Genomic DNA, 16017 nt, shown 5'->3' on the forward strand with positions numbered 1-16017 from the left:
TTTCAATGCAACAAATGAAATAAGGAAGGCAATGTCTTGTCAGTTTTAGGCGTCACCATAGTTGACAGCAATTCAAATTCCATGTTACTGCAATGCGCCTAATGACAAATCTAATCAAACATGCATACTTTTAAAATTATATACATATATATATATTAGGAACACCTTACTAATACTGGGTAGGTATCAACTTTCAGCTCAGTGTCAACCGGCTACCAAAGTGACATCCGCCTCCAGGTTTGACGTGTTGCATTCTGAGATGCTTTTCTGCTCACCACAGTTGTAAAGAGGTTATCTGAGTTACTGTCGCCTTTCTGTCAGCTCCAACCAGGCTGGTCATTCTCCTCTGACCTCTCTCATCAACAAGGCGTTTCCGTCCGCAGAACTGCCGCTCACTGGATGTTTTTTGTTTTTTTGCACCATTCTGTATAACCTCTAGAGACTGTTGTGTGTGAAAATCCCAGGAGATCAGCAGTTTCAGAAATACTCAAAGCAGCCCGTCTGTCACCAACAACCATGCCACGGTCAAAGTCACTGAGATCACATTTTTTCCCCATTCTGATGTTTGATGTGAACGTTAACTAAAGCTGCTGACCTGTACCTGCATGATCTTATGCATTGCACTGCTGCCACATGATTGGCTGAATGGATAATTGCATGAATAAGCAGGTGTACAGGTGTTCCTAATAAAGTGCTCGGTGAGTGTGTATATATACATATACACACACATTATAATTATTGGGGGTTCAGTCGAACAAACTGACAAACTAACCTAATGATCTTAAAAAGCTCTTTACCCCAGTGACATCTACAGATCTGAGTCACCGCCTTCTTAAACAAACAAGATCTGCTGCAAAGATTTATAAAAATGTAAAACAATTTATTGATCAACAACTTGATACAAAGTGTGACTGAATTATGAATGGGAATCGTTCACATGCCATCTAAGTCTTTCTTGAAGCTTGAACAAAGTCACCATTTCTCATTTGTCCTTCCATCACAGGATACGCAATTGTCCTAAAATTGAACAGAAAGTTTCCACATTACCCATTTTCAAACTAAACCGTCAAACCCATAAATTAACTAAATTCAGTCAGTACAACAACCCACCAGACATGATGTGAATCTGGGTTTTTGATGCATCAGTTAACGTGGAATTAAATCTACCAAACCCATCGACAATCTATGACCATTACAGGAAATGATGCACTGCTGAGTTGTATAATGTACTTCATGGTGCATTATGGGAGATTACATCCCTACAGCCATTCATTTATGGAAAAAAACATCAGGTTGAGGTTTAGTGAGGGAAACTTATGAATGATAAGACACTGGTTCATGTGTACAGAGGTTGTATAAGTTTCACATTGAAACTGGATGGTGTTGTGAGGAGCTGGATCACATCTCTCCACACTGGGCAATGAGGATGGGGAGCTTGGGTTTGTTGTTGGGACCCGTAGGAACGTTCTGTTGGGAGTAAGGAGCAAAGATGTAGGACAAAACACTCGACTCTGAAACGACTACACAAACATTAAACCCAACTAAAATGAGGAATGGTAGTTTATGGACAGAATCTAATCTCGTCTAATCTCTAATTACTTATTGCTAAAATGTGAAGCAGAGTATGATTTGGTTGAATGTCAATATTTCGGTTACAGTCAGGGTGGGACATCAGTTCTGAAAAATTTGGGATTGAAATGTTCTGGACAGCTAGATGCAGCTAAGCAAATTCAAAATATTGAACATGCTTGCTACAGTCTGACATACACAATCCTATTGCAATAATGAATTGCTTAAAGATATGTGTAAAACTTATTGACTGATATATTTCTGCCAAATATAATAGTACATGAATATAATAATGAAGAAGAATACATTTTATTTGTACTGTACTTTTCATTCACAGTGAATCTATATAATATAATATAATATAATATAATATAATATAATATAATATAATATAATATAATATAATATAATATAATATAATATAATAATTTGCTTTAATTTGAGAGGATTTGGAAGAAGTTGGGTAAATTTCTTTTCCCTCAGCAAAATGTTGGACTTCAGCGCTCTACACTGACATTTGTTTCTCTAACGAGCTCCTCAATTGAAAAATGTAGGAAAATAACAAAGAAATTTGGAGCATCAAACACCAATCCCTGCTTTGACAACCAGGTTTCCCTTGTTCTCCTTGACAGTTGTCAAGGCAGCATGAAAATATGTTAAGAGCATACAGCATGTTAGTGACGCTGTAGCAATCTGAAGTGGCGTGTCTTGACCAGCAGAGGGAATGAAAACACTGTTAACAACGGACGGCCATATTGAGCCACTGCAGCATTGTGGTCGCAAGACTAGACACAAAAAATCTGGAGCTCTGCAGTGATACTCAAATGAATTCATCATCATTTGAGAAGTCTGATTGTTAGATAGACGTGATTCTTCTTTATATCAAAAAAAGAGAGCCAAAAACATATGGACACAAATATGGCAAACAATGGGCAGCAGAGGACTATGAGAACATTTTGTACTCTCTGTACATTTGGGGCACTGACAACCCTGAAAATCCCAAACTAATAAATATTAAAATGAGAGTTTTTACCTCAATTTTTCTCATGACCAGCAAACCATCGACCACTTTTCCTGAAATATTGCCATGAATGAAATAATCAGCATGTATGGAAATTCAATTCTGACACACAAATGAATGCAAATACAGTTTATCACAGATAGAATATGGGAACATAATTCACATTGTACTCACCGAAAACCACATGCTTTCCATCTAACCAGTCACATTTGGTACAGGTGATGAAAAACTGACACCCATTTGTTCCAGGACCACTATTTGCCTGAAGGACAATTTTTGGGAGAAGCTTTGTTAGCGTCCAAATAAGAGTAAGACCAATATTACTGTGAAAGACTGGGAGTTTTAAAACATCTGTTTGTCTATCAGGTTTGGGTTCACTTTCAATGAATTTAGATCCAAATGTAAAACCAAGAACATTAATTCTAAATTACTGCATGCAATATGGGATATATTAACTGTTTAGGAAGAAATTCTTTTGGGTTTTGAAGTAAATCCACTTTTTGAGAAAGTACATTGACCCTTTTTGATTCAGGGAGGCAGTGTACTAATATAAGAGCATTGATCTTACACACCATGGACAGAAGACCAGGGGCATTATGCTTCATCCTGAAGTTTTCATCTGCAAACGGACCTCTGTAGACGCTGCAGATGCCAGTGCCATCACCCTGCACAAAAAGACAAACAGTACATAGGTTAGGGCTCGCATAGGAGATTTAGAAAACCATTGAAGCCAAGCATTCATAAAATGAAGATGTAGTTCACCACATGTCCACTACAGGGCGAGAGATGGAAATATTTAGCCTCCTGCTGAATTCAAAAGGCAGCTGGGGTTTTATCTTGCATCATGGTGTCATGCAAATTTCATTCAGGACGATAGGCTGTAGTACTGTAGAGTTTCAGAGTTGTGTAAAAATCATTGATGGTCACTACAACAACATACATATTTCACCATGATCATTTTAAAGAGAGAAAAAACTCCCACACACACTGTCTACTGAACCTTGCAATTACAGCATCTTTATTGACAATGTTTTGGTAGTAGGACCTTCATCAGGTTGTCTTTTAAAAGAAGCTCCCGCACACCATCTACTGAACTTTGCAATTAGAGTAGACAGTGTACAGGAGCTTTATTTTTTTTTTTGGTCAACCTACAGCCTTCTCCCACATACCTGTCACCTTGTACTCAGGCATGAAAAAGCTCAACTATATCATAATGATTTTTAAGTTTAGATTTTTTTTTATGCTCTAAAAATGGCACTCATTTTGGCTATGACACAATCTTGCTTTACCTCAATCGAGCTGTATTATCAGATTCAATTGGATCCATTTGGCAGTGGTATCCTCCAAGAAGTATTCCTATCAGAAAATATCTTTTCTTACTTCTACAATTGAGTTTGCATTGACCTATTTCATCCATTCAGGTGAGGTTCAGTGCTCATAGCAGATAGACATCTAGGGTGGAACCAGCTGAGTTTCTGGTCTATGACAGAAGGTTGTACTGATGGCCTAGCAGCAGGGAGGCCCTGTGGTTACACACACTTCCCCCCCCAACTGGTGGCCAACAAGCTGGATCTCTGTTACAGCCAAAGTGGCCCTGCCCATGCATGTGTACATGTATGAGTGTCTCAGAGATATGCAAGGAAACAAATTCAAACCACAGAAACAAATTAGTTATATTGTGAGTAATATGGCACTTCAGGGTCCTAAAAGTTCTGAAATATTGATTATTACAGCCTTAATCCCAGACAGAAATGTTGATATGGAGAGATGCAAAAAAAAAACATACTTTGAATTGCACTTTCCTAGCGAAAGAGACATCTGTCGTAGAGACAGAACAATAATTAACCAGACAGAGGAAGAAGTGTGTAGGTACTCACATTTACGAAATCCCCTCCCTGGATCATGAAGTCTTTGATCACCCTACCAGGGAGCAATAAAAACACATCAGTAAGGTGCTTTCAGCCAAGCAATCTGTCTGGTTGGTTGTGCTGATAATTCCCATAAAACACTACAAGCCTGTAGTGGTTACTATGCCCACTTCTGTGGTAACCAGGGAACTAGTCAGCTGTTGTTGTTGTTTATTATGTTTGTTGTTTATAATGTTTATTATTTCTCCTGTTTTGTTTTTTATTCCTATGTATGTATTCTTTCAAAAGAAAATTCAGGCAGTGCACATGCATTAGTAACCGCTGAATAAATACCATAATACTCTTGAGGATGTTCTTTAATGAGATTATGGGTGCTTCAGTGCTGCTGACAGGATTACATTATTCCATCTCCATTGTACCCATAATCACAGTACAGATTGTCCACTCAGGTATTATTGCTGTACTGGTGTAAAGACCTTGTGAATGGTCGGCTAACAAAAGTGCTCAACGTGATCAATGGTCGGCATCATGTTCATCACTTTCATTTTGAAAACCTACTCAAAAACATTATTTCAGCAAACACAGAAAAGCTGAACCAGCGAATACAGAAAAGTAATATTATTTAATTCTCCCCAGGATCCTACTTTTCAATAAGTAATTTTTGTGGTTTAGAACAATAAACAGTAAGGAAATATTAAGGTAAACTGGGACATAAACAGTGTGAATGCCAGTGGTGACAGTGGATCCCCAGGGGAGGCTGTTCCTGAAAAGAAATGTTCTACCAAAGTTTAAATAACACTTTACAAACACCAGATGGTTTGGAAATCAGAGATTAAGAGAAACACTGTTTTTCTGTATGATTTCTGGTTCAAATAAATTCACATCACTTTTCCAACATCCCAGTACAATGTGAGCTTGGTATGCAAATCTTACTGGCAGCGTACCTGTGGAATGTGCAGCCTTTGTAACCAATAGGGACGCCATCTTTCCTGCAGGACACAAGTTTAAGACAGAACAAGATGGAGTTAATGGTAAACACAAACATATAACCTGCTGCCCCATCTCTCCACTTCTGTTTTCCACAAGACAGGTTTGGTAACATGTTTGAACTCTAGTTTGGGTTAGGTAGGAGGCATCACTAAATACCTGGGTGGGAAATTAACACACGCCAGCAAGTCCTGTTTATTATGCAATCAATTATCAAGAAATATCCTGGCATAAGTTGTTTTAGGCTACTGAATGTCTTTGTATGTCATGTAAATATTTCAGAAAGAAAGCAGGATAATATACAAGGAGAACTTGATAACTTTTTGCTGTGATTAAATACATGACTAATTCTGAAGAAAAAAAAAAGGACATAACAGCAGCTGAATGTTGCAGAAAACTCAAGTCGCACTGTCATGGATTTGACATGTGACCAATAGCTAGCTAGTCAGCTTAGCTAAACTGCTTAGCATCTAATAATAAAAATCGAGCCCATGTCACACATCCTTTAACCACATGTTCAGTGTAATTTGTCTGACAGTTCCTAAGGTCTCTGGTTGACATCCCTGGACTGACTGAGGTACATCTGAGTGGTGAATATGAATAATTAACACTCTTCCCTCCAACAATTGAATGGTGTCACTGTGAACAATTACAGTGAAGCAGGGCAGTGCTGAAAAAGAGCTCAGCAGACCCTGAATAAACAAAGGTTAAAAAGGGGATATTTCAGTCAAATCAACCTCTGCTTTGTCTTATTTGATTACAAGTGAATGGCCTGAGTGAGAGGGAAGGCTAGGTAAACAAAGGGTAGGTGAACAAAGTAAGGAAAGCTCCTAACAACATATGAATATCAAGTAGCTATATGGGGTAGGGCCACCTACAGCCATTCAATCCTCCTTGGCAAACTGCCATACAAGTCCTGAACAATGTATGGGATATTGGACCTTTCTTTGAGAAGGAAAGCCCCCAGTTCTTTGAGGGATGAAGGAGGTGGAAATCTACTTCTCATGAAAATTAAATGTTTAGATCTGTTAACTGGGGAGGTTAGATTCATCCTGGTGTTCATTAAACCACACTTGAATTTGTTTAGCAGCGTGTATGGTGGCATTATGTTGAAATATGGGAACATCATGAAGGACCAGTGTTATGAAATTGCCTCATATTCCTTGGAGGTTACATTACCATACAGAGCACTCATCAAACCTAATGACTCTTACAAGATGGCTGCCCATAACATTACAGATCCACCACCATGTTTAACAGCTGGCAGCAGACATTGTGGGTTGAATGAGTGATTAGTTTACTCTGCAAGATGTTGAATCTGTGTTTCTGTACCATCAATGAATGTGGCACTTCACCACCTTACCTGAACTCTCCCGTGCAAAACTGCCTGTAAGAGATGGAGAAGCCATAAGTAACATCTTTCCCAATTCAAAAATGGCCTTTATAAAAGCAATACGTTATGCATATTAACATATATGGCAAAACAACTGTGACAATATAAATAAGTATGCTCGATGCTATCTTTTCACATGGGAGATCTTTTAACTATTGATATCACTGTGTAAAAAATTTAACTTTGAGCCAGACAGTGATTGGATGACACAGTGTGAGCAGTCAATTATGCTGATTCGCTCCTTACCGGAAATTCTCTGCTGTCTTTGGAACCACATCAGCAAACAGTTCAATCTTCATTCGTCCGACTTCCTGAAAAACAGTTGAGCGAACTATGTCAAAACAGTTGACCACAAGCACACCAAAGAGACTCAGTGAATAGAGATGCCTAAAAGATAAGGTACACTGCGTTGCCCCAGGGGAACAGGCCCCATCTTTTGAATGGAAACAGGTCATTCGTGCTCCTATAGCTATGCTACATGAAACTGACAGCTTAACCTGGCCCAACCAGTTTGTAAGGCGTGGTACCAGTGTTTCGGTTAAGGATAAGCCCTAGTGATATATGATATATGATACTGAACAACTGCCATACAATTTCTTAGCCTCAAATCCCTAACAATAGCACGCAGCTGATAAATGAATCAGACAAGCTTGTTCCTATAATACGTTTCGGTTCTGTCTTGACTTTGCAGAAAAACCCAAGCTTCGACTTAACTAACATGACAAAACAGCTTCCATTGTTAACTTGCGAGACTCTGTTTCATCTGGACAATACAAACCATTTTGTCCCAATTCTGACGGCATTTACCAATGGTCAGCGCATACATAATATAGGGTTGTGAATGAGAGGTTTCCAAGCTCTTTATGCAACACATTACTGGACAAAAAAATCCTTTATGGGCTTTGTGTTCAAAGTCCTGCTTATCTATCATGCTATTAAATGTGTATGTGTGTGTGTTCAGCAGCCTGGGTGTCTTCCTACAACCCACAGAAGCGTGCAATTGGAGGACAGAAGAGACGTCTGGAGCGTGCATATCTCGGGCTGTCACAGCAACGTGTGTGTGTGTGGTGTGTGTGAAAACAAACAATATGCTGGTATGAAAAGAGTGGTTTGTCCAAAAGACATCACTACACAACTCTCCCTGCTGACGACTCACAGTAAAACTGACCGTCACTGGGTCTCTTGCCTTTGCGGTATAGACCATACATTCATAGTGTCTAGGATATCAAATGTTGAAATACAAAACCTGACTGTTGCAGAGGAGGAAACAATGATCACAAACATGAAAATACTAATCTGTGGATAGCTTTCTCTGGCTGGAGTGTAATGTCCACTAATGTCAAGCTGCCTGACAACAGGTAAGATTAAGCTAATCGTCTAAAAATAACTTTATATAACTTTATATAACAGTTAGCAAAAGTTTTTTATCAGATAATATTTCAAATGGCAATAGGCTTCCCTGTTTTTTATCTTTATATCTAAATCCTGAAGAACTTATATTGTTTAACAACTTTTGTTGCACTTTGTAATGCTGGAAGGTTGCCAAATTTAAAGGATCAACTTCACAGGCCTTGAAGCTGAAACAAAAAGCTAAGGAAGATAACTACCTGAAAAGTATCAAGTACTCCATTTTGAATGCACGGAGATGACACAAAGGTTTCACTCTCAACCATCATGTTAAAGAGTCGAAAATGCAAACTAAAATGGCCACATCTGCCACACCTGCTCTTATCTCTTCTGTCAGACCCTTGCAGCCTGACATATGGGCCAAAACATGTGAACATTAACATTTACTCTGTGATAACAGAGCAAACAAACTAAAGCAGGACCTAGAAACAGGTTGTACAATAATAAGACTGTGAAGTTGTGTAAATTGGCTGCACATGCAGGGCCAAGCAAACTCTTGGAAGAATCATATTTGGAATAGAGCAAACCATTAGTGATTATTTCTGTTAAAATAGATCATTGGTTGATTATATCCTCACTGTTGCAGGATGATAAGTCTATTGGAGTCAATTTAAAATGTTAGCAGCAAGTGTTCAAGTCAGCAAACTGTACAAGCTACTTTTCTGAACCAATTTATATTATAAAATACCCACTTAAATAACAAAAATATATTAGTAAGGTTAATAATGTAACCAGAGGTAAAGTATATATTTTTTTAAAACCCCCTAGGCTACATTTTGACTTGGTTGATTCTGTGCCAGCTCAATACCAGTACATTTCATTAAAAAGTAGGCATAGCATTATTCTTTTTTTGTCTGTTGAGGGAAGCAAGAACTTCCTTTGGCCTCATATGTTCAACACTCGTATGATTTCACACGGTTTCCTGGGTTTCTAGTGTAGTTTTCTAGGGACAGAGCGCAGCTAAACAAACCCAACCAGAAAATGCGGCCTCCACACATGGCATCGTTAGGAGAGGGTGTGATGCCGTCATGCAGTTCATCTACAGCAGGATAATGCAAATCAACATAACCTACCCAAGGTCTAGCCCAACCTCTGGGCCATGTGGGCGGGGAACACCGACAACATACTTCCTTAAAGACACAGCAGGCGTATCATAGAAGTTGCTTGGTTTCACAAAGGAAGGTGGGGCCATAATGAGCTGCCTGGATACAACTACTGTCCTAAAGGGAGTTGCTCCACCTGACACACCAGGCAGTCACACACCTCAACTCTTTCGCTGGCAAGCCTTGACAAGAGCACACAAGGCATCTGGTTTACATAACAGCAGAGAGTTAGGCACTGGTGTAGCATCTGGATCTCCACTGAAACACACTGGACTAGGAAACCCTGGACATACAGGTAGAGGCACATTAGTGTCACACAATGTGGAAGTAACTTAATTTTATTTGTTGTGCTGTGCAGAGTATCCAAATGTTGTATGTTTCAAATGGCAGAACCTGTTTTACCTGCAGTGAATGCTACAATTAAAATGGCACTGCATGTGGAAATACGTAACTGTCCTGCAGTTAAACTCAAAATGCTAGAAATTCAGGACAGTGTGTGTGTGTCACTGAAATGAATGACAACATCGATGTAAGATTTCAATATGAAATACTGACACAACGTATGAAAAAAAGGCAGGTCAGACTATATTTTCAAGATATTTTGGTGTAAAATGACAGCGTATATGGCAGACTAAAGTGTGAGACAAATAATCCACTTGAGAACCATTTGTGTGACAGTATTACAGAACTTCAAGGAGAAGACTCAATATCCTCAAAAAAGACAAAGTGCACCAGCAACCACCAGATCATTACCAGATCAATGATAAACTGTCAACTTGATCAATGTCAGTACTGTATCATAATATGTTGGTGCATTTGTATCAAATGTGTCTGCAGTGTGAAGTTTGCAGAGGCTTTCTCCGGTCATTCTTTGTTTGTCTAGTTCTCAATGGATGATTTAGTTTTTTGCTCTTTCACTAACAAATTTGGAGTGACAATGCTTGTGCCTACTTGAACCAAGTGTGGGATATGACTCCAAATGGTAGTAATAGGTTAAAAAACGCACTGTAGTCCTACTCATAAAAAGCCTAAACTGAATGATCATTAGCCTCTGACAGGGTATAGACACTGATTTAGTTATCACGTACAAATCCATGATGTTTATGACTTATACCAAGAAAGGTATGGGCAAATAGGATATACCATGTTTTATAAATCATATAAAAAATGTGTACACAGTACACACGGTTTCACCTTTTTGAGTTTTCTTGGTAAACCAATGCCAAGTTTTGTACATCTTTGATGCAAAGGGTGGTAAGAATCCAGTCTGCTCTTTTAGTCTACTCAAGACGATTCTGAGCATCTATAGTTTCACATGGATGTTCTGCTCATTTCAGGGCTGCACCTCTACTCAAACCATCCTGCCACTCCATACATGACAAATGACAGACCGCAAATGTCAGCCGATTGGCGTATGAGGTGGCCCACGCAACTACATGAATGAGTGCCTCCTGATAATTGCAGTTTTTTCATTTGTATTTTTGAAGCTGCTAACCATTATCATCTTGTCTTTGACAGCATTTTCTGAAGCATCGTGGTGCTGGACTGAGCATCGATAGAGAAATAGTTTAAATGTCGACTGGGTTGCCAATACCTCAGGAAAGCCACATCGTCAAAATGCTGGGCATCATCGAGCACTGGGACGGGAAGGGCAGCTGTCACGCAGACAACACTGGGCATTATCTGACCCTCATGCTCTTCAAGGCGGGCTTGGATGCAACAGTCTTGTTCCTATGCTGGCGCAGACTGCATACTTCCTTTTTAAGTATGTGCGGCCTGTCCATCGCCATGGCCGACGTGGTGATGGCCTGGTCCTTGACAACTGTGTGGTTTCTTGGGTCTCAACAGTCTCCTGTGTCAGTCTGCTTCCTCCTGGCTCACGCCTCGGCCACATACGCTGCACTGCCGCTGCCCATGATGTGCCTGGGTTTACTGGACTACATCTCAGAGGATAACAATAACAATTGCATTGGCAACCAGAGCCCCTGCTGCAAATCCCTAAGGAACATGGTCTTCACCTTGCTGGTGTGGGTGTTAGCTGTTGTTTACTCCTTCGGATCAGTGACACCTGACCTGCTGGAAATCGAGTATTCAGGAGGGGCAAAGGCTCTGGTGTGTGAAGTGCAGGAGTCGACGCTTGCTGTCTACTTTGTTTTGGGGCTTTTCATAGCAGTAACTTCCACACTGCTGCCCTATTGGTCGAGGATTCCCCGGTGGATGAAAGAGGCCAACAGGTTATCTGACCAGAGGGAAGAACCTCAAGAGAACCAGAAGAGCGACTTGCTGTTCAATTCCATCATGTACACCGAGACAGAAAGTGGTGAGGACAGTTTCCTGGTGGAGACTGTCCAGCAGCGGCCGCCTCTGTTCCTCAGCTTAACACTGGGCTTTGCTTCAATATGGATGCCTTACCTGATCATATCTGTGGTCTGCCAGCTCTTAGGCTTTGGAGTACCTGCCTACATCATCGTCAACCTTCTGTGGCTGGAGAGCACCAACAGTCTACTGGTTGGTGCGGTGTTCTGGGTAAAGAGCAACAGGCTAGGACCATACTGTCGCCTCCCAGACGATGTTTGTTTATGGCGCGTTTACTGGCACTTGAGTAGAGGGACACACCAGCAGAAACTCCCCATCGCTGTCTTTAACCCATCAGAGGGCAAGAGAAACACACTTCTATATGTGTGAGGCAAAGCAAAGAAAAAAATCAACCAACCACCATCTTAGATACAGTAGTTTTAACAGTCTGGAAACAGGTTAATCTCTCCAGAGATTAACCTGTCTGGCCTCTAATGACTAAACCATAGACTTGATATACTGCAAGTGGAGACCATTAATTCAAGACCGGAGGCAGCAAAATTCCACCAAAATAAGGAAGCAACACCACATTTGCTAACATCCATCAATGGATAACCAAGTTCAATCAGACTGTGAAGAGCAAAGCTTCTAACTTTTGCCCGACAGACTGGCTGTAAAAATCTTGACAGGGAGAATGTGTGCCTCTCTCTTCCTTCCCTCAACAAATATCGAAGTGCCCTTGAGCAAATCATTTAACTGCGAAATGTTCTAACAAGAGAAGACTGTGATTGCACTGGGTGGTTTCCAAGTGTGAAGATGTGTGTAGGAAGGTAATGCTGAAAAATGGCAAGAATGTGCAGTGAGGATAACTTTGTAAATAATTCTAGGAAAAAAACTAAAACCCTAAAACGTAAAACCTTCTAGGTTCATGTATGTTTATCGTTAATTTCAAAGAGAATTGTAGAGTATGAGGAAACCCTAATATGATTAATGATTTATATCCAATCCCTTTGATTTTCTGTCCCTAAACATGCATGGCTTGCAAACGGCAACTCAATAAACTACCTGCTATATATTTCCAGACGGCCGTGTTTATGGCCATTATGCATTTTGCTTGTTTTGTTTTAAACTCATAACGCCCAAATGTATAAAAAAAAACTGTCAAAGCATTCTAAATGATCTATGACTCCTCTCCTATGAGGATTTTACAACGTGACTGAAGTTTTTCTGTCATGCTCAGTCTGTATTCACTCACAGACAAAGAGCATAAGCTGCAGACGTGGACTGACCTAGCCTGTTAGGCAGCTATAAATGTAGCCTTATTGGTTGATAATAGTGAATTTTTAAAATTACAAAATATAATACATCTACTAGTGATCACATGCTAAAGCCAATCTTACTGGTTGTACATGACTAGTAAATGAGTTTACTAAGATTATAGATAGACATAAACTCACACAAAAAATAGGCTGTAAAAAAAAAAAAAAAAAAAAAAGTCCTTGTTTACAGCTTACAGACAATTAAATTATTTAAAAAAAAACCAGGGGGCGTCCTGGTGGCTCAGTTGGCTAACCGTGACATCCCGGGTTCAAATCCAACCCATGACTTTTTTCACATGTCATCCCCCTCTCTATCCCCCTGAGCCATTCCTGTCCTTCTCTACTGTGGCTGTAAAAAAAATATTCTTAAAAAAAAAAAAGGAGCCACTGTGTCAACTCCACCTTGTGGTCAAGCTGGAGTTCACCATCTGGCCGATCAGTGGAGTTGTTTTTGCCTGAGTAGAGGGAGAGAATTGAAACCCATTCACCAAATTTGATGGTTCTCAGATTTTGAGGTACAGATCATTTTAAGGCAGAAAATGAATCCTAACAAAAACAATACCATTCCAGCGCCTACAGTGCTTGGACCCCAAAAAAAGTTGATACTTTGTTGGTCCCTGCCTGGGAGGTCAGACCCTATGTGGTATTTTGTGGCTTTTGACCATTGCTAGCTTTAATAGGATGTATCACAACTGAGGAAGCTCAGCAGCTCACACACACTCCTGGTCCATACTTATAGATCAATAATCATCATCATCACATCCTCCATTATCGCCTGGCACACCTCTGCTCCAGCATCTTATCCACCTCACTTCACTCCTCCTCCTCATCCAATGGAATTGCCTGTAAACCTTACTAATGCCACTATATATTATCATGCATTTTATTATTACCTAAACTGATATTTCGCAAATCTTGCCTTAATACAAAAACTGTACAATAGGATGCAACTGTACAACTTCAAACCTTGCACACTGTGACTCACACTGTTTCAGCCATAGAACTATCTATATCCCGTGCTGCTCAAACTCACACAGCTACAGAATGTCAAATGTGCTGTTTATTCATACAGTGATGGTTTCTGTCCATGGTAGATGATGCACTGTATACTACATTCTGTTGTCTTTGCACTGCGTGTGTTAGTATGTACTGTGAAACTAAGCTGTCAACATATCACTACGTCACCAAGACAAATTACTGTATTCATTCCATCTAGCAATTCAAGTGGTTCTGATTCAAAAAGTGCTCATTAATAATTAATTTTGTGAGAAGGATAGACAAGTTTTTCAAGTCTCAACAGTCCCCATACACTGGCATGCAGTAGTTCAGGCAGGTTGTGAGCTACCATCCATCTACTCTTCTTTTAAAAACAGTACACACCTGCCCACCCAACCTGCTTTTCCAGTGTAGTAAATCTGCATATCCTGCTGCCACTCCTATCAAATCTGTCTGAATGCAACAATGGGGAAAATATCTACATCTGTAAATAAATATTACAAGTTAATAAATCTGTATTTATTCAGTAGCCTATCTTCTGTTCGTCAGCTCTTCTACTTTCGGATATATTTTATCTCCAGGAAGATGTTTAATGTGTATTAATTGTATAAAATATAAGAAACGTTTCAAATTAAAGCTTCAGATTTCACATTTTTTGGATTTTGCATTCCCACCTCTCCTCCTGCCTGCGATTTCTATTCTCCCAAGGTTACATCTCAATCTAAGCTTCTTCAAAGATAGCTCTGCTGGATCATTCTACACTGGCTGTCAACTAACAAGTGATATCCAGTTATACATAATATATAAAGCCGGTTTCTCCTCTGGAGCACGGAATTGGATGTAAAGAAAGGGAATACATTGGGTTTCTCAACTAAAAATGTTTTATTATTATTATTTTCTATGAAAAGTCAAAGATGGGAAATTACTCCAAGTAATTCAGAGCTTTCTTAGTGAAATTCTCAAAAACGTGAAGTGAAATCATTTCATGGCGCGCAGTTTGACTCTTCCTGAATAAGACTTCCTTGGATTTCTGGACGTCCTATCGGGTTAAAGGCTGTCTCTTATGATATGGCCATTATGTAAATTGAGTTTTCAGGTGAATTTAACTTGCATTTTCTTAAGAACTGCACAGTAAAATGTCTTCACGTGTCACATTGGCACAGAACTGAATAATGTAAAGAAACGGAATGCACTGGATTTGCAACTTAATACTGACAATACGTCTGTGAACCATCAGATCTTCTCCTACTGTACAAACATAATTTGAGGTTTAGGTTTTGGCTGTCTGTTTTTCACACCGCGCAACGCCGCCATCTTTGACCCTCCGTTGCTTTCGTATCAAGGAGGTTCTGGGTTCTATGCGCAACGCTGCGGAAATACCGTAATTACACGTACTAAACGCGCAACACAATGTAAAGAGCTGAGAAAGCCAAGTCCCTCATCTATAACCTTTGCAATGTTCCCTGGTATAAAACGTTATCTGAACCAAGTTATTAGTATGCTGCTCAAGGTATTCAGGCTTGACGAACGGAGTTTACGTTAGAGAGTCTGGAGTGATGCATTCAGGAGTCATAACAGACTACAGACTAGTGATTGGTCAGAGAGAATCGTCATTATTTCGCGACACGGGACATATGCAGTATGCTAACGTTAGCTACCAGGTTAGCTCACCCTCTTGCGTCGCCTTTGAGCAACTAGAGAGCAGGCTTTTGTCTTGCTGCCTTCAGCCTCTTCTGAAATAAAATCTGTCTCCTTGCTGTGACTAACAGCCACATACCGAGAATCAACACTGAACACTGAGAATATGCTGATATGCTAACGTTAGCTGCAAACTGCAGACACCACTGACAGTGAGCGCTTGTCTCCTTTCACTACTCACCTGCCCTCCAATGGTAATATCGAAGAAAACAATCGGGTTGTTGGGATTTGTTGGCTGGACATTCATGGTGATACTTCTTGCGCTTTTGAAAACAAATATATCACTCAACTATATACAGTAACGCTGCTCAAACGAAGCGCACCAGAACAATTTGAAAACCCAGCATCTGCGCTGTAAGGA

General features: G+C 39.9%; 2 protein-coding genes across 3 annotated transcripts; one reads left to right on the plus strand and one right to left on the minus strand.

Annotated features, from left to right (window-relative positions):
* Positions 1-1253: 1253 nt before the first annotated feature.
* ppih (peptidylprolyl isomerase H (cyclophilin H)) lies at positions 1254-16016 on the minus strand. The gene is made up of 9 exons (XM_071543237.1): positions 15838-16016; positions 7085-7149; positions 6809-6832; positions 5403-5447; positions 4468-4510; positions 3163-3255; positions 2765-2852; positions 2603-2643; positions 1254-1467 (listed from the first exon to the last, which is right to left on the minus strand). Exons 1-9 carry the CDS (start codon positions 15901-15903, stop codon positions 1399-1401), a joined length of 534 nt encoding a protein of 177 aa, XP_071399338.1. The 5' UTR covers positions 15904-16016; the 3' UTR covers positions 1254-1398.
* LOC139664419 (probable G-protein coupled receptor 160) lies at positions 8063-14549 on the plus strand. 2 transcript variants are annotated; one of them, XM_071543241.1, is made up of 2 exons: positions 8063-8196; positions 10867-14549. In XM_071543241.1, exon 2 carries the CDS (start codon positions 10921-10923, stop codon positions 12031-12033), a length of 1113 nt encoding a protein of 370 aa, XP_071399342.1. In that variant the 5' UTR covers positions 8063-8196; positions 10867-10920; the 3' UTR covers positions 12034-14549. The 2 variants fall into 2 exon arrangements, with proteins under 2 accessions (XP_071399342.1, XP_071399341.1); XM_071543240.1 differs by lacking the exon at positions 8063-8196 and adding an exon at positions 9474-9643.
* Position 16017: the final 1 nt, after the last annotated feature.

Source organism: Centroberyx affinis, unplaced genomic scaffold (genome assembly GCF_046629955.1).
Source record: "Centroberyx affinis isolate AG114_WGS23_722 - 3 ecotype Tasmania unplaced genomic scaffold, CSIRO-AGI_Caff_v1 ptg004275l_1, whole genome shotgun sequence".
Taxonomy (NCBI): domain Eukaryota; kingdom Metazoa; phylum Chordata; class Actinopteri; order Beryciformes; family Berycidae; genus Centroberyx; species Centroberyx affinis.